Source organism: Capra hircus, chromosome 26, assembly GCF_001704415.2.
Source record: "Capra hircus breed San Clemente chromosome 26, ASM170441v1, whole genome shotgun sequence".
Taxonomy (NCBI): Eukaryota; Metazoa; Chordata; class Mammalia; order Artiodactyla; family Bovidae; genus Capra; species Capra hircus.
In genome coordinates, this window is record NC_030833.1 from 27,558,007 (window position 1) to 27,575,768 (window position 17,762).

At 55.8% G+C, this 17,762-nt stretch overlaps 1 protein-coding gene across 4 annotated transcripts in view; it reads left to right on the forward strand.

Moving 5' to 3' along the window:
• Nucleotides 1-17,762, forward strand: part of SH3PXD2A (SH3 and PX domains 2A) — a 255,942-nt gene that overhangs the window by 212,686 nt on the left and 25,494 nt on the right. For all 4 annotated transcript variants that reach the window (XM_018041254.1, XM_018041252.1, XM_018041253.1 and 1 more), the window contains one exon: nucleotides 13,645-13,758. In XM_018041254.1, coding sequence (XP_017896743.1) covers nucleotides 13,645-13,758 — 114 coding nt within the window. The remainder of the gene's footprint in view (nucleotides 1-13,644; nucleotides 13,759-17,762) is intronic.

Below are 17,762 nucleotides of genomic sequence, written 5' to 3' on the forward strand. Positions count from 1 at the left end.
TAGAAGCCTCACCCAGGGCGTGGGCTTGTCCCTGGTGCTGGGCTTCTGGGACCTCCCTGAGCTTGGCTTTTCCATTCCTGTGAGGGGAGAGGCCCAAATGAACATGGCCCAATCAGGTTCTGTGCTCACACACAGCCGACTGTGAGAGCTCATGGGTGGGGGAATGAGCTTCCTGGGTGATCCTGGGCACTATGCAACAAGCAGCAGAAATCTCCTGGCCTCAGGTCCCTGTGGGCAGATCCCTCCAGGTGAACTGTGAATCGGAGGCACCTCCCTGGTTTAAGGGACCAGAGGAAGGAGCTCTGCCCAGGGGCTGAAGAACTGCACTGGACTCGAGTTGCCAGAAGATGCCAGGCCCAAGGGATGGGGGTTAGAGCAAGTGCCCAGTGCTGACCCCAGGAGCTGGTCTCGGAGAGACTGAGGCTGAGGGAAGCAGCGGGGGCTAGTGTGGAGGGAGAAGCCAGGCAAGGTGGAGGAAGCCTTGTGCCCATCTTGTTACTGCATTTCGTGTTCAACAGCTGCTCCCTGAGTCCCTTCTTTGTCAAACACTGAGCCAGGCAGGGGCTCAACAGGATACCACGATGAGCAAGACGTGGCCTTTGTCCTCAAGGAGCTCTTGGTCTAGCTGGCATGACAGCCAACCCAAACCCAAGGTCAGGGTGCAGGGAGAGCATGAGGGAAGGAGAGCCGAAGGCCAGCTCTCAGAGTCACAGGAGCTTCACAAAGGCAATGGTTTTGAAAGATGAGGCCTGGGCAGCGATGGATCAGAAAGACCAACGTGTTTGGGGCTTCTGAGCTCTGCTGGGTGTGCACAAAGCAGCATGATGTGGGAGAGGGAGAGGGTGGGATGATTTGGGAGAATGGCATTGAAACATGTATAATATCATATATGAAATGAGTCGCCAGTCCAGGTTTGATGCATGATACTGGATGCTTGGGGCTGGTGCACTGGGATGACCCAGAGGGATGGTACGAGGAGGGAGGGGGGTTCAGGATGGCGAACACGTGTATACCTGTGCCATATATGGCAAAACCAATACAATATTGTAAAGTAATTAACCTCCAATTTAAATTAATAAATTTATATTTAAAGCAAAAAAAGCAGCATGATGGAGGGCCTTTCCTTCTAGACCACATGAAAGGCTTGTGTTCAGATCCCACTGTGCCACTGAGTAGCTATATGTAACCATTTTGCCCCTCAATTCCCATATCTATAAAATGATAATATTTTGAAATCCATGTGGCTATTGGGAAGGTTTACTGTGCAAGAATATTGTCAAGTGACATTTTCCTGTTCTTTTCTCTAACAGACAGGGATGGGCCACCATCCAGTCCGGGCAGTGAGTTGCATCTGGGAGTGGGGGGCAGGAGGAAGTTAGGAGTCCATCAAGTTCCTCAACCTGCTCAGAGTAATGACCCCCTCCACCCCCACCCACCTACAGTCCAGAGACTTTTCAAAGCATGTTTCCCATCTCTTCCTCAGCATAGCTATGCAAGGCTAAGTAGGGAGAGGCCTTTGTTTCCATATTTCAGAAGAGGAAAGTGAATGGCTTGCACAAGACCACAGAGCTTGCTAGTGGCTGAGCTTGGATATAAATCAAGGGACTGCATATCCTTAGCCCAAGGCTCCTCTGTAAGATCAGTGTTTCCCAGAGAGTGGGTCGTATAAGTGAGCAGCAGACCCAGCATTAAATGGCATTGAATCCCATCAGGAGAAGGTGATTTCCTTTCAGTTATTTCACTCCACATTGAAGAAAGTTTCCATGTGGGGCGTCTGTGTGGCTGAAACTTGCTGCTGCTGTTTGTTTGTTTGACCAAGGGAAATTCTAGCCCCAGTCTCAGTGTGTTGGCTAGAATGTGCCTTAGTATCTTGCTGGAAATCCATAGCGTTGTTGTTTCCTTGTATTTTTTCAGCTCTGTTCTATCTTTGCCAAGGGATACAAGTTTTCCTTTTAGTGTAACATAAGTAAATGGTTTTTGGAAACATATTTTTTGTTTGTTTTTTGTAAAAAAATCAGTGGCACAGGGGGTTATTCAGATTGTTTAATTGCATGCCTGCTGCTCTGTAGGGCTTCCCTCATGGCTGAGCAATAAAAGAATCCACCTGCAATGCAGGAGAGATAGACTCTATCCCTGGGTCAAGAAGATCCCCTGGAGAAGGAAAAGGCTATCCACTCCAGTATTCTTGCCAGGAAAACCCATGGACAGAGAAGCCTGGCAGGCAGAGTCGGACACAACTGTGCGACCGAGACGCATGCATCACTGCTTTGTAATGCCCAGAGTTTGGGAAACACAGTTACAGGTCCCCAGGCAGGACACTCCCTGGTACCTTTCTTCTCCCAGACTCCTAGGCAACACCAGTGGCTCCCAAATTCCAACTGGGAAAGAAGCCTGGAAAAGTATCAGCATTCGCGGCGGCTGCTCCCCACACCGCGTGGAAGAATCCACGTTGTCAGAGAACTGTTGACGTCAGGCGGTGCGGGTTTTTGTAAGACCTCTATTTAAAATTCCCCAGAAATTAAAGAAGCAGGGTTTGGAGGGAGGGATGCCCTAGACAAATTGCGGAGTGGGTTTGTCTTGTTTATGGACATGGTCTTTATAGTTGAAATTGCCCCTGTTTTTTATTTTTTGCGCCAGTTCAAGAGGGGCTGAACTCAGCTAGAAGGGAGGGGATGGTTGTCCATCTAAGGGTTTTAGTTGAAACCAACTCAATTCTGGGATCAAGAAGCCTCTGCTTTTAGCCAAGAGAGAAAAGGGGGAAAGTATACAAACTCACTCATGTATACTTCGTCTCGGAGTAAACTAGTTAAAAGAATAAAAACAACTCCTTATATTTGAAATGACTGGTGTAACAGATACAGAGGGTTCCCTCAGCTTTTTCCTCCAAGCTGGATATACACATACACACGGCAGACACATTGCTAGGTGGCTGGCCCCTATTCCTTTTTTCTGATTCCCCAGCACAACCCTGGTAAGTCGCTGCTACTTAATATCCTCATCTCACTAATGAGGACACTTCATTGTCTTTCATCAGCCGTTTTGGATGACCAAGTATCATTCTAGCCCACAGTCTTTTTCTTAGAAATGTCACCCACACAACACCATGGCACATGGGATGCTTTTAGATGACACAGAGAGGCAGTATGTTCCACAACACGTGGAAAAAAACAAAAAGCCTTCGTCTTACCTTGTTTTGTTTCTCTGACAAGTCTGATTTACCTCAGCTCGACGGTCAACTCTGACTCTAACAAATCTCCTTCAGTAACAAAAAGGAAGCAGTCTCTAGATGTGGCCTCTTCAGTCACAGCACAGCTCAAATTTACCCTCTTGTTTTGTTCTCTGTAATTTCATGGTTGGGACCAGTGGTCCTAATTGTTTATTCATGGTGGCAATCTGAAGTTTCCTAAACAAATTATTTTCTTGAAGTTAAAAAAAGAGGGGGGAGCTGCTTTAAATATATATTTACTATGTGAACCACAGTATACGTAGTTCTAGGTTATGGCCAAAGTCAGCCAATGGTGTGGAAATATCTGAGGTTTGAGAAATGCTGATCCAAAGTCACTCTCTCCTGGCAAAGACCTCAGATGAGATCTTGTGCCAGAAAACTCTGTCAGCTGGGTGGGCTCTGAGAGGGTGAGGGAGAGGCTACCTAGAGACAGAGGCAGAAATCTACCTGTTAGCCCCCTCCTCGGGGTATGGCAAGAGCGGGGAAAGCCATGCCCATGACTCTTCTGAGAGCTAGGTCCGCTTGGTGGAGACCAACAGAATGGAGGAGAAACAGATGAAAGGACTGGTTTCCTGGTTCATCTGTCAGATGGAGATTTAGGGGACCTAATGGAAAAAGCAGGCGGCGTTGGCCTCTTTCTGCAATGGTAGCGACAAAGGAATCATTTTTAAACTGAGCCGAGGGGATGCTGTGCTAGGAGTCAGGCCTGAGGACCGATCCTGGACTGCTCCTTGTAAACCAGGCGTCTGGGTAAGTCACCCAGTCCAGGTGCTTCCTAACCCTAGCGCAGCCTAAGATTTCACAGGCGTACTCTCTACCCTATTCCAAACTCCAGGACCCTTCTCATCCTCGCTGCCAGGTAGGGTGACCCATAAGATCCAAGTGCCCGAGACACTCCCAGTTGGCACCTAATATTTGGCATAATTATGAATGATGCCCCCATGTACTCCAGAAAGTTTAGATAGTGAATTATAAGACCACTGTTCTAAGCCATGTCCTTTCGTCTCTCCACTTACTATAATACTTTTCATCTCGTCAGATTTGACCTGTCATTACCATCTGCTGAGATCTGTTTTGGCTCCTGATCCTGGCACCAATTTTACTAAATGAGACAGTGCGGCCAACACAGCCTCTGTCTTCATACTATGACTGATTAAAACACCCAGTGGCACAGGTTCCCAGCGGGTGTGACCACTAAGCCATCAGATGCTCTCTGGATGTATCCTCTGTGGTCAGCTATCAGCTGTGAGTCTGCTCCTGCAGCCCTGCAGCCCCCAGCAGGACCACGAGAGCCCCAAGGTCTGGGTGGCTCAGCTCTGATGTTTCCCGGACCCTCCAGGCCAGCATTCACATCTGATCAGAATCCCACGTGGTCTGGGCCCCATCTTTCCTGTTGTTTGTGCTCAGCGCTGCCGTGGCCATGTGCGGAACTGCTCTCCAACCACCCCTCAGGGAGCCCAGGTTTCCCTCCGTCAGGACCCACGTGGAGGTCGCCTCTCCTCTGGACTCTGCCTCCTGCTATGAGTGTTGAGGTCATGGCTGACTCTGTGTCCTCTGGCCTTGCTCCCACCTCCACGGCTTCCCAGGTTGCTTACAGTGGCCTGGAAGGTTCTCAGCCGGCTGAGAGCTCACAGAGGGCAGCTGTCTATGCCGTCTCCATCTCCACGTGGGGCTGAGCCTCAGACAGGTGCTCTTCGTACCCCCTTCCCCAGAGAGAGCCCCAAGGTGTGCACCCTTGCTCAGTCTCTCAAAACCTCCTTTTTCTTATTCCACCTCTTGCCTGGAACAGCAGGGGAAATACCCTTTTGCTGTCCTGAGCCCTCTTTCAGGGGTCCACCTGTGAGACTTAAACCTTTCCATGCTGGTTCTGAACAGCCCACACCCTCCTTCTCTGTTTTTCTTGCCGCCTCCCTCCCTCCCTCCATCTGAATGCCTCACTCACCCTGCAGAGCCACGTCTCACCCACCATCTGCATCGTTTATAATCATATTAGAAAAAGGCCTTTTTGCATCTCCTATCCTCCTGAGCCGCCTCTGTTCAGGAACCTCTGGCCACGGCTCACACAGCGGTGCTCCGTGAGTGGATGGAGGACAGAGATGTTGAAGGCGGTTGCCCCTTGCACTGTTGTCTGGAAAAGTTCCCACCATGAAGCATGGTGAATATTACTGGTGAGGGCCACGTGGACTCGCATCGCCTGCCTGTCCTGTTCCTTCCACCAGGTTTCCATCTCCCCCTGCTCCTTCCCCTCAGATTTAATCTGAGGTTCAGTTCAGGCCTCCTGTCTTCTAAGTGTTCTTCCTGACGACTCAGTTTCATCTCTGGTATCGACAGTTTCTTCAAATGATGTATCAGCCAGCACTGTATCTATGCCATGGGGCAGCCTGGGTCCCCCTCCTGGTCCCCAACCCACGCCAAGCACAGAACGAGACCTTCAGTAGAGACTTCCTAAGGTTAAGACCAAATGGCAGTGACACCAAGAGGCTGTCTTTCCATGAGACTCCAGACACCTAAGACCACCTGCCTCCCTGCCCACCATGACACCAATCCTTGAGGTCTTGGTCCTTTAAAATTCACTAAGTGTGCACTTAAGCTTTACTAATAGCTCTTCAATGCATCTTGCTAGGCACCCGGCACTGTTCTGAACGCTTTTCATAGATTATTCATCCACCAACACAGTGAGAAGTCAGTGTACTGTGGGTCCATTTTACAGATGAGGAAACTGAGGTGATTGCTAGTAAACAGCGGAGCTGGGATCTGAACCCAGGCAACCTCTGGAGCCCTTGCTTCGAGCAGTGGTTCTCCTCTAGCCGTCATTTTAGAGTGCACCCCCTTGGCCTGCCCGGACCCAGCGCTGGGCTTTTGGGCCCATCCAGTGGGGTGGGCAGGCTGGAGCAGGGTTGGGGGTGGGGTGGCAGTGGCCCAGCTCTCGCTGTCTTCTTGCCACAGACTCCGCAGAGCCTTCCAAACAGTGACGTAGCAGCCTGTGCTAATGGTCTTGGAATTCAGGCCTCAGGCGCCCGGGGAAGGTTCTGGGGCCCTCATGGCCTGAGAGCCCCCTTTGGGGGAGGGGGAGGCCATAGGCAGCAGAGGGCGGGGTAGGTGTCAGAGGTGGGATGAGAGGAATAGGTCAGGTAGGAAGGCAGAGGCTATGGGGGTACACTGTGGGAGGGAGGGCTCCCACCCGTTCCTATTTGCTTTGGACCGCGGAGGCCACGTGCTGAGAGCTGGAGTGTGTCTTGGCAACAGGCCGCAGTGACAGAGCCTTCTGACCAGGGGAGGCCTGGCCCAGGGTGGCTGCCTTTCGTTGTTCTTAAAGGCACAGCGTGCCATGGACGGCCTGCATTTCCCACGTCTCTGCTCGCTCTCAGGTAGGAGGCTCAGATCTGCCCCAAGGTCCTGGGAAGGGCATCAGGGCAGACGTGGTCCCTTGGGTCTCAGCCTTGTGCCAGTTGTAGTGTGGCCACATGGGCAGGGCCGATGAAATGTGCCTGGCCAGGCCCCCTTCAGCCCCCTTCCTTCTCAGCATCTCCCTCCATCTACCACCAAGTAGCCCCAAACTCCTCCTTCTCTTCTCCAAACTGCTCCAAGGAAAGAACGGGAGAGTGCCGGGACATTTCGGTCTCACGAGGGGGCCAGAGCCTGAGGCGAGGTGTACGCAGAGAATGGAGGCAGGGGTGTGAGGCCTGCACTCTGCCTCTGCTTCCAGCTCCATCACCTCCCTCCCGCCGTGGATGCGGAAACCCTCCGAGAAGGCCTGGCATGCATCAGCGCTCCACAGATGCCAGCTGTGGGTTAGACCATGTGCAGGACCTGGAGGGAGGGGAAAGGCAAGGCTCAGAGGTCACCTAAAAGCTGCTGTGTTCCAAACTCTGCCCCACCTGTCTCGTCTTGCCCGCTGCCCTCCGAGTGGGCACCCAGGGCGGGTGGGAGGCAGCCCAGCCCCCTCGCTGGCCACAGCACCAGTGCGCAGGTTGTGTTTGCGTCCATCCTGGATGCCGTTCAGGGGCAGATGGGGAAGGAGAGCCTGCATCCTGAGTGAGGTTGTTCTCTGAAGCATCCCCGTGCCTGGAACAGGGCTTAGCACATACCAGGTACTCAGTAAAGGCTGGTTGTTGAGTGCACCACATGTCCCCGATACACCAAGGGCACCACAGGATGCCAGGCATCCCTGTGGGCAGCACGCACTGCCTGGTGTGATAAGGCTCAAGGAGGTCAGACCTGTTCCTGGTCACCAGTGAGCACAAGGTGAAGCCAGGATTCAAACTGAGGTCTCTGTCTTAGAAGAGGGGCTATAAAAGGTGCCTGTGGACTGCGTCCTGGGGTGAGCAGGACAGGAAAGGTGGGGAGACCTCTTGGAGGACCGCACCTTGAAGGACACACGGGAGTTTCAGAGGGAGAGGAAGGGAGCAGGGTCCCCCGCCCCCAGCAGTTGTTTTGTCCCAGGCTGAGCTGTGAGTGACCTCAGAAGGCTTTATTAATGTCCTAATTGTGTGCAGCTGGCCTCCTCTGGCCCTAATGAGCTCATTATCCACTCTCATTAAGGAGACCATTGTGGCCTGGTCACCCTGGGGACAGCAGTGGCCTGGGGGTGCCCGCCACTTCCTGCCGCCACTTGGCCAGGCTAAGATCCCTTCTAGGGGGCTTCCCATCCCTAACCTGTCGTCCAGGTCCTGCCATCCCTTCCCTCTGTCTGTATCTCCGACTCGTGTGTGTGTCTGTGTGTGTGTGTTTCATGAGAGAGAATCTGTAGCCCAGGTCCTCCCATCCCTTCCCTCTGTCTGTCTCCATCTCTAACTCGTGTGTGTGTGTGTGTGTGTGTGTGTGTGTTTCATGAGAGACTCTGTCGACTCTAAGTTTCTTCCCCCCCCCCCGATTCCACCCCTCCCCCAGTGCCAGCCCTGGGAAGCCTCAATTAGAGTCAGTTTGAAAGGGCTTTGAAATTGACCAGACAGCTAAAGATTATGCTTAGCCTGGACAGAGGGAGAGACTGGCTTTTGGACCTGAGCTTTCTCCTCTGTGGGCTGAGGGTCTCCCTGCCCCACCCCCAGCTGGAGGTGCTGGCAGGCCTGCCAGGCTCTGCCTTCTCTCGCCCTCCACTCCTGGCCATGGTGAAGTGGGCTTCAGTGAGTCCTACCGAGCAGGTCGGCTGCTGTAACAGGTGAGATTGCTGTTTTCTCTGGGCCTTTGCCTCCTGGAGGGGGCTGGGCCCTGGCCTGTAGGGCGACCTGGCTGAAGTCCTTTCTTCTCTGGCGCTGTAGACACGTGGCCCTCACAGGAGAGGCCAGGGTGAGGCGGTGCTTGGGGGCTTGGCCAGTTCAGGATCCTTCCAGATGATTGATTGTCCCGGCCTGGGGACCCCAGAAGGGACTGCCCCAGCCTGGGGGCTTCTCCTGAACATCCAGCATCTGAGTGCTCCTCTCTCGGGGCTCCTGGGCATCAGTTCGCAGTTTCCCATTCAAAAGAGTGGATGGGCATAGTAGTCCTCCCTTGCCCTGACTGGGGAGCATCTCAGGATCAGGCACTCCAGCTGAATTGGAGTCTTTCTGACTCCAGACTCCCAATTATTACCCTCTATCCCCAGAGGGTCCTCACGTGTAGACATAGACACTCAGACCTGAGACTCGACTCGTGGTATATGCGCAGAAAGCGCATGCTCAGCAGTGTGGACAGACGCACAGGCAGCAGTGTGCAAAGCATCTGTGTTTGGGGATACTTGTTGTCAAGGAGTCACCGCTACGCTTGTGCATGGCACAGAGGTGCACCGGGCCTCCTCCTGCAGTAGTGAGAATATGGGTCCTGAAGCTGGAGTGCCTGGTTTTGAGTGCAACTCTGCCTCCTCCTGGTTGTGATCTCTTCTGCCTCAGTTTCCACATCTGTAAAGTGGGGGTAGTGACGACAGTAAGTTATTTCACAGGGTCCTTGAAGATGAAATCAAGTGACGTGTGTAATGTTAGCCCGGGGCGTGCTCTTCTCGGCACCTGGCTATAATCATCGTTTGATACATGTATAGACACACTTCTGTTCCACGCACACAGGTACCACCCATGCATGTATATGTGGGCATAGCCTGCCTGCCGCCATGCGCCTCTGCAGGAGCGAGAGCATGGTGTGCGCTAGAGGGGAGCCGGGGATGCCTGCGGGCTGGCTGACGCCTGAGCCGTCTTGGCCAGCTGGGCTGCACCCAGGGTGGCTCAGGCTCTAACTGCTCCTTGGTGAAGACACAGTGACTTTGCTCAGGGGCCCCAGTTGCAGCTGCTGGCGTCTGGGAGAGGCCTGCCAGCAGCCAGCAGTGGGCGCAGGCCCAAGGAGCCGCCCACGGGCCCAACTGTGCGACTCGTGCCAGGGCTCCTGGGGGTTCTGCATGGAGCCGGGTGGCACCTGCCCATGTTCAGCCAGCGCCTGCCTGGGTGGTGACGGCCTGTCCATCTCTGCTTCGTGGGTGGTGACTGAGCCTGTCCAGTGGCAGGCTCTTCTCTGCAGGGCCTGCTGCGGGAGGGACCTGGGACTCAGAGCCACACAGCTCAGCTCTGCGTGTGTCAGAGCTGGAGTGTCCTCAGGTAAGGTTGGCAGGACCTCAGAGCAGTAAGGAAGAGGAGAGTCTCAGCCCCAAGTCCTGGGGTGCAGCAGGCTGGTAGGACTCTAAGTTGCTGCCCTGGGATGAGACGATCATCTGCCAGTGGTGTGGCCCAGGCTCCACAGAAACCTGGCGAACAGCGGAGGTTTTGAGGTCAAAAAGGACTCAGAGAGACAGCCCTGGCACATCCCAGGGGCACCCAGCAGTGTGAGGCACAGACCATCACACTTTCCTACCCACTGGGCGCCTCAGCCAGATGCTCAGCCCCTCAGCAAATCCCTGCCCAGCTTTCCCTGAGTGCCAGGCTTATGCCAGGCAGAGGTAAGAGGCAGGCCAGGTCTGCCCTGCCCTGGGGAGATACGCGACACAGACAAGTCCAGATCCATCCCTCCACCCCAGATCCCTGGCTCCTGGGGGGAAGGGAGGGAGCAGAAAGTACATGGACGGTTCTTAAAGTGTGAAGTTAGGCGGGAGGGGAAGCGATGCCACCAGCAGAGAAGAACCTTAAATTCTGGGACTATAAAACCCTTGGAGTCAATGAGAAAAGTCCACACAGGGCTTTGGTCTGGAAATTGCTATGGGAGGAGGTTAGGAGAGAGGACAGCAGGAGGTCAGCAGGCTCAAAGACTCACAGGTGAGAACACAGACAAACTCGGATGAGACTGATGGAGGAAACCCACAAGTCCTCCTGGTGCCCATGGAGGAGCTTGCCTCCTTCGCCTCTGCTGAGGATGCCTTTGGGGCCGAGTCCCGAAATAGAGAGAAAGCTTAGAAGACAGTCAGCCCAGCCATCCAGGAGACCGCCAAGTGCCTTGCTTTCCTGGGAAGCCATGGGCTCACACAGAAAAGGAGGGACTATGCTACCACTGAGACAGCAAGTAGGTTGTTTTAGAGGGTGGAGCGGGCAATGGGCACACCTTGGTGTAGAAAAAGAGGCTGGGAGGGGCTGGGCATGGAGAGATCTGAGCAAACCCTCAAGGAGACACAAGTATCCAAGCTCCTTTGTTCCTCCAGACACATTCCCTGTTCCGTCTGATGACCGTAAGATCCCTGAGCCCATCCTGGGGAGTCCTCTTCTGGGAAGAAGGGCTTCCCTTTGAGGCTAGGCCTTCAGGGCACTACCTTGGCCTCCTGGGACTTCGCTTGGCTCTGGGGGCTGGAACTGGTCTTTCATCTCCCTGGACACGGTTTGACGAGGGTCTAGAGGGTGTGGTGACCAAAGCCTGTGAACTTTTGTCGTTGGACCTGGACCTGGGCAGCCATGTGAGAGCCTCAGCCTCCCAGACCCTCCCCAGATGACTCCAGGCTGGGGACTGTGATGACTATTCTTCTGGGCTCTTGGAGGTTATCCTGTGAGGGGGAGTTTGGTTGGGGAAGGACGCTTACCAAGAGTGACTCGGAGGTCTCCATCCTTCTCCCCTGAGGTCTGTGGTCGCAGGTGCCCAGCGGACTCGGGTTTTGTTCTCCAGACTTGAGTCATGACGGCAGACCTTGTGTTTTGAACCCTGCTGACTAAGTGCGTGCGTGAAACCCGCTCTGGCTCAATTGAACAGCCCAGGAAGTTCGCTGGTTCACTGTAATGAGAACGTCCAACAGGGCGGCCTAGCTTTAGCACCTCTGTGCCCCAGCGTCAAGTGATGGTCATCAGGACTGACTTTCTCCATTGCCTGATTTTGCTTTATTGCTTAACTCTCAGGATATCTCTTCCCCACACCCCTGCGATTCCTGGTTAATGTGGGACTTAGGGTTCAGGTCGCCAGTGCACCCATGTCCATTCCTGGAGAAGCCCGTGAACCGTTACAGTGTGTGGGGAGGTGACAGGCCCGTCAGACACAGTTGGCCAGATGCACCCACTCCTGTGGGCAAGGAGGCAGAGCCGTAGGGTGGGAATGTCTGTGAGGTGGGCAGCTCTGTGACGTCCAGTCAGACTCTGGGGAGGAACACTGGGCTTTGGGCCTACTGGTAGGGACAGTCGGGGTTCCTGAAAGTTCCCCCACAGCCTGAGAGAAGGGGAGAAGCCACCCCAGGCAGAGACCCCTGCAAGCCCATGCCTTCTGGCTGCTTTGGGCTCTCTCAGCCACAGCCTCCCGAGCAGCCACGTGGCTGCGACCAGGGCTCTAGGGAGGATGGCAGGGCTGCCTGGGTGGGTAGGCCCGGAGTGTGCGCATGGCCCACACCCATCCCCCTTGGGTGAGGGATGTGGGAATCGACCTGAATCTGGCACAGAGAAAAAGAAGGCTTCCACCCTGAGTCCCCTGGGGCAGTGACCCAGCTAAGGGCTGAGCCTCAGAAGTCCAAACCCTTGTCTAAAACTTTTTCTTTTCCTTAAGACTTTGTTTTTGCTTTTAGAGCAGTTTAAGTCAAGGGAAATTGAGCGGGAGGGGTCCCATATACACCTGTCCCCCCACATGCAAGCACCCTGCCCTGTTGTCAGCATCCCCCACCAGAGTGGTCTGTTTGGTACAACTGATGACCTCCATGGACACATCCTAATCACCCAGGGTCCCTAGTTCTACTTAGGGTCCACTCTCAGTGCTGGACATTCTGTGGGTGTGGGCAAACGTACAAGGACTGTATCTGCTGTTACAGTATATATAGATGGCATGGCGGTTCATAAGCTTCGCAGAGCTGCATGCAGAGTGTTGTGGAATTTCTTGGAAAAGGTGGAGTGCAGTGGGCCTTCAAGACTAGACCACAGGCTGTGTGCTGTCCCAGCCCTGTGACCCGGAGCCCTGGAAGTTGAAGACCTAGGTGATGACCCTGGGTGTGAGCTCCTGTCAGGGGTGCGACCATTGTCCTCTGCCCCTCTCCACTGTTGTCATAGCGGCCCCCAGGCAGCCTTCTCCACCTCCCAGTGCTAAGCCCAGCTGGGAGAGCCTGGGGGTCCCCATGTGCCCCTTCCTTGGGTAGCCGCTCACTGCTGTGGGCAGTGATGGGACCTCAGTGTGCTGCCCAGGGAGGAGCCCTGGAGTCTCCTGAAAGGTTGCAGTCCAGATTTGGAAATGGTGAGTGAGCTCTGTCACGGACAGAAAAGAGTGTCGGTGCCAGATGGCTTTGGAGGCAGGGAATAGTCAGAATGGGAGGCAAGCAGAGACAGGCTCCTGTGAAAAGTACCTCCTAGGAAGAAACGAAAGACAGTAGAGTGCCACGGCTTCAGAGTTTGGAGTATTTGGCTCAGCTTTTGTCTGAATGATGAATGAATGAGCCAACATTCGGGAAAGAAAATGAATGGACTGCTATCGCTGGGCCATGACCGTCAAGGGTCACTCAAGGGTGCAGTGCCCACTTACTGTGATGGAGTTGTCAACACACTGAAGGCCGCTGTGAGCATCACCGATGTGAAATTACCACTGACCCGCAAGTGGGAGCGATGACCGTGAGAACGTATTTGTGAGGCCTTTTTACTGCCAGGTGTCATTAAACCAGAGAAAATGGTCAAACTCCAGGTCACACCGGTGGTCCTAGTGGGCTTGAAAGACCCTGCGTGGTCTCTGTGTTTGGCTGGAGCCCCCGCAGGGTGGCGTTCCTGTGTTGGGCATGTCGTTGTGTCACAAGTGTGTCACGCGTTTGTGTCCGTTTCATTTTCAGATGTATCGCACGCTTGTGTGGGTGGATGGCGGCCCATCAGGTCCCCTCTTCTCGGGGACTGTGCTGGCCTCTCCTTCCTCAGCCTTGAACCTGGGCTCCAGGAGGCTGGATGTGGGCCAGGCGTTCGCTGGTGCCCGGGGCCGTGCGGCTCTGTGCTCTGCCCTCCTCGCTGCTCCTTCCTTCTCGTCCTGGCCGCCTCCCCACCTTGGCCATCCACTGACTCTCATGGCTGCGCTCTCTCTTGGCCCTGCTGCAGGCTGGTGGTTCGTGAGCACCTCTGAGGAGCAGGGCTGGGTCCCTGCCACCTACCTGGAGGCCCAGAATGGTACTCGGGACGACTCAGATATCAACACCTCCAAGACTGGAGAAGGTAAGGGCCTGCAGGTTCAAGGGGCGGGGTGATGATATAGCTTTCCCACCCTTCTCCCTAAGACCATCAGAAACTCTAAAGGATCATGGTGCCCGTACTTCCCCTGGGAGCCCATCTCCCTGGGGCCAGCCCACAAGCTCACCTCCTATCCAGGTCTGTCCTCTCTGGTCCTGCATGGGACTCAAACTAGACTGGAGATTCTCCTAGGGTCTGAGTCTCTGGTTTTGACAACTTCGGGTCAGAGACTGGGGAGAACAGTCTTAGGGCTCATCCCCTACAGCTCCCTCTCCCGCCAGAAGCCCTAGATTCCTCTGGGGGTTCCTACCGAGATCCACCTTTGCCTCCCCCACCCCACACTGTGCTCTCTGTGGTAGGGACGACCCCAGAGGGGCCGTGTGCGTGCCACTTCTGCTGTTCACAGTCTGCTCAGAGGCCTCCCCTTTGGGCACCTGTTAGCCCAACCCAGGGTGCGGACATGGTGGGTAGGTGGGGGAGTCATTTCTCTGTGTTGCCAGAACCCAGGGTTGGCTTCAACCCTTGCACCATCAGCCTCCCTGATTAGTTCTGGCCTCAAGAGGTTTCTCTGGGGTTTTCTCCATTGCATTTCCAAGAACCCGCCCCTCCCCTGGAGCCAGCACTGGCCTGCTCAGCCTGTCCAGGGGACTTGGGTATTCCCCAGAGCAGGCTGCCAGAGCCCAGCAAGTCTGCCTTGCTCCTGGTGACTTCCAAACCTCCCTCGTTCTGGCAGCAGGAATGCTTGCCCTAACGGTCAGTGAGGATCGTCCAGTTGGGCACCTCTGAGAGCCAGGGGGATGGATGCCCGCCGCCCAGGGCTCAGGCCACCTCCAGGCCTGCCCCTCCCCACCCCCACTCCACACTGCCCAGGCCAAAATAAGCAGCCCGCCCAGCGCCAGCTCCTTATTCATCCTTCCCCCGAATGTCGGTTACTGGGCAGTTGGAGCGCTGCCCTTCCTCCCCTATAAACGCTGCTTTTCAGTTCCTTGATCAGCGCCACAGCCCCTGCAGTGCCTATCTGCCTTGTGCCAGGGTCCTGGCCCCATCGGGCAGGGAGGTCATCTTCAGTCCAGGTGCTTGTTCTTCCTGGCTGCTCCCTGAGCCCTGGGGCTGAGCCTCTCTCTCTCACCACTGCTGCGGTGCAGGTCGGGGGCTGAGCCTCTCCATCTCACCACTGCAGCGGTGCAGGTCGGGGGCCGAGCCTCTCCATCTCACCACTGCAGTGGTGCAGGTCGGGGGCTGAGCCTCTCCTCCCTCTCACCACTGCAGCGGTGCAGGTCGGGGGCTGGCCTCTCCTCCCTCTCACCACCGCAGCGGTGCAGGTTGGGGGCTGGCCTTTCCTCCATCTCAGCACTGCAGCGGTACAGGGTCGGGGGCTGAGCCTCTCCGTCTCATCACTGCAGCAGTGCAGGGTCGGGGGCTGAGCCTCTCCGTCTCATCACTGCAGCGGTGCAGGGTCAGGGGCTGAGCCTCTCCGTCTCATCACTGCAGTGGTGCAGGTCGGGGACTGAGCCTCTCTGTCTCCTCACTGCAGTGGTGCAGGGTCGGGGGTTGAGCCTCTCCTCTGTCTCCTCACTGCAGTGGTGCAGGGTCAGGGACTGAGCCTCTCCTCCATCTCACCACTGCAGCGGTGCAGGTCGGGGGCCGAGCCTCTCCATCTCACCACTGCAGTGGTGCAGGGTCAGGGACTGAGCCTCTCCTCCCTCTCACCACTGCAGCGGTGCAGGTTGGGGGCTGAGCCTCTCCGTCTCATCACTGCAGCGGTGCAGGGTCAGGGACTGAGCCTCTCCTCCATCTCACCACTGCAGCGGTGCAGGTCGGGGGCCGAGCCTCTCCATCTCACCACTGCAGTGGTGCAGGGTCAGGGACTGAGCCTCTCCTCCCTCTCACCACTGCAGCGGTGCAGGTCGGGGGCTGAGCCTCTCCGTCTCATCACTGCAGCGGTGCAGGGTCGGGGGCTGAGCCTCTCTGTCTCATCACTGCAGCGGTGCAGGTCGGGGGCCGAGCCTCTCCATCTCACCACTGCAGTGGTGCAGGGTCAGGGACTGAGCCTCTCCTCCATCTCACCACTGCAGCAGTGCAGGTTGGGGGCTGAGCCCCTCCTCTATCTCACCACTGCAGCGGTGCAGGTCGGGGGCTGAGCCCCTCCTCCGTCTCACCACTGCAGCGGTGCAGGTCGGGGGCCGAGCCTCTCCATCTCACCACTGCAGCGGTGCAGGTCGGGGGCCGAGCCTCTCCATCTCAGCACTGCAGCGGTGCAGGTCGGGGGCCGAGCCTCTCCATCTCAGCACTGCAGCGGTGCAGGTCGGGGGCCGAGCCTCTCCCTCTCACCACTGCAGCGGTGCAGGTCGGGGGCCGAGCCCCTCCTCTATCTCAGCACTGCAGCGGTGCAGGTCGGGGGCCGAGCCTCTCCGTCCCACCACTGCAGCGGTGCAGGTCGGGGGCCGAGCCTCTCCATCTCAGCACTGCAGCGGTGCAGGTCGGGGGCCGAGCCTCTCCGTCTCAGCACTGCAGCGGTGCAGGTCGGGGGCCGAGCCTCTCCATCTCAGCACTGCAGCAGTGCAGGGTCGCAGCCCCTGAGTTGGGTCTGGTCTGTTTTGTCTGCAGTCACTGGGACTCACCTCCCATCCAGTTCCACATCCTGGAGGTTAGCCCAGGGCTTTTTAGAAGTAACTCTAGGGTCATCCCTAGAGTGACCTGAGGCCTCACTCACTCCTAGGTTTCTGCCCTGGTACTTTTAGCTGGGGACCAGGGTAGGGAGGGTTCTGGCACCACCTCCATTTTCCCGATGCAGGAACTGAGGCTTCAGGAGATCTAGACACATGTTTTTCCTCGTAAGGCTTGAGCCCCTGGCCAGCCTCCTCTGCTGGTGGTCGTCCCACCATGCTGAATGCCTCTATGATGCATTTTGCTTATGAGCAATTCCAGGAGAGAGTGTGTATGGAATTGGAGCCCCTCCTGAAAAGGTGAGGGCAAGAGAGACAGAGTGGAGACGTTGGGAGCTGCTGGAGGACCAGGACACAAGTGGGCAGGAAAGAGCCTGAGAGGCTGCGTGGGCACTGCTGCCAAGCTGGTTTGAAGAGAGATTGGGTACTTTGCACAGAACAAGCAGTAGTGGATGGTAAAGACTTCTGACCTCGATGGAGTAAGAACCAGGCAGCCAGCGCAGGTTCCGCATTCAGAGGACATGTGTGTGTGTGCGTGTGTGTGTGTGTGTACACACATGTATGCTCAAGGTGAACCTTCTGATAATAGGTTCTTCTGCACGCTCTGATATGATGTGTGTGCCAGTACCCCAGCAGCGTTTGGGCAGCTGTGAATTCCATCATCACATTGTGGGCATCTACCCCCAGCTCTGCCAAAGGGCTCGAGGCTCAGTCCCCCAGCCCTAGGCCCAGCAGCTGTGGTGTGTCTGCCAGTCTCTACACTGGTCCCTCCTCAGCCCATCTCTGCCCTGGCCCTGTTGCCACCCCATTATAGACCCCCTGAGTCCTGCAGATAGAAATTGGACCCCTTCATCCCATCAGAGCTTCCCTAACAGCTTGCGCTCCATGCTTGTGCCTCTGGCCTCCCATTTCTAGAGTAGGCAGAGTGCCAACTACCTGGGGCCTTTGTGAGATGGTCTTGGCACCTGGTTTAAACTGGATAAACATTACTTATTGCTAAGGTGGCCTAAGGCTGGGCGTTAGCTGAGGGAAACTCCTCTTCCCACAGAGAAACCAGGTGGACACACCCCGGGAGGTCAGCTGTTCGGGTTCTTCCCAGTGTGACCTCACATAGGACCTCATCTCTCTTCCACTGAGCCCACTCAGTCCTTGTCTCACTTCACACCAGGGCAGATGGTGTCAACCCCAAAGACAGATGAGGAAACAGAGGCTTATAGAGGGCTGGCAGCATAGTAAGCGGGCGGTGCAGCCTGGACTGAATCCATCCCTCAGGCCTCCCACTTCCAGGAAGCAGGTCAAACAGGCTACTCTCCTGCCTCTGGA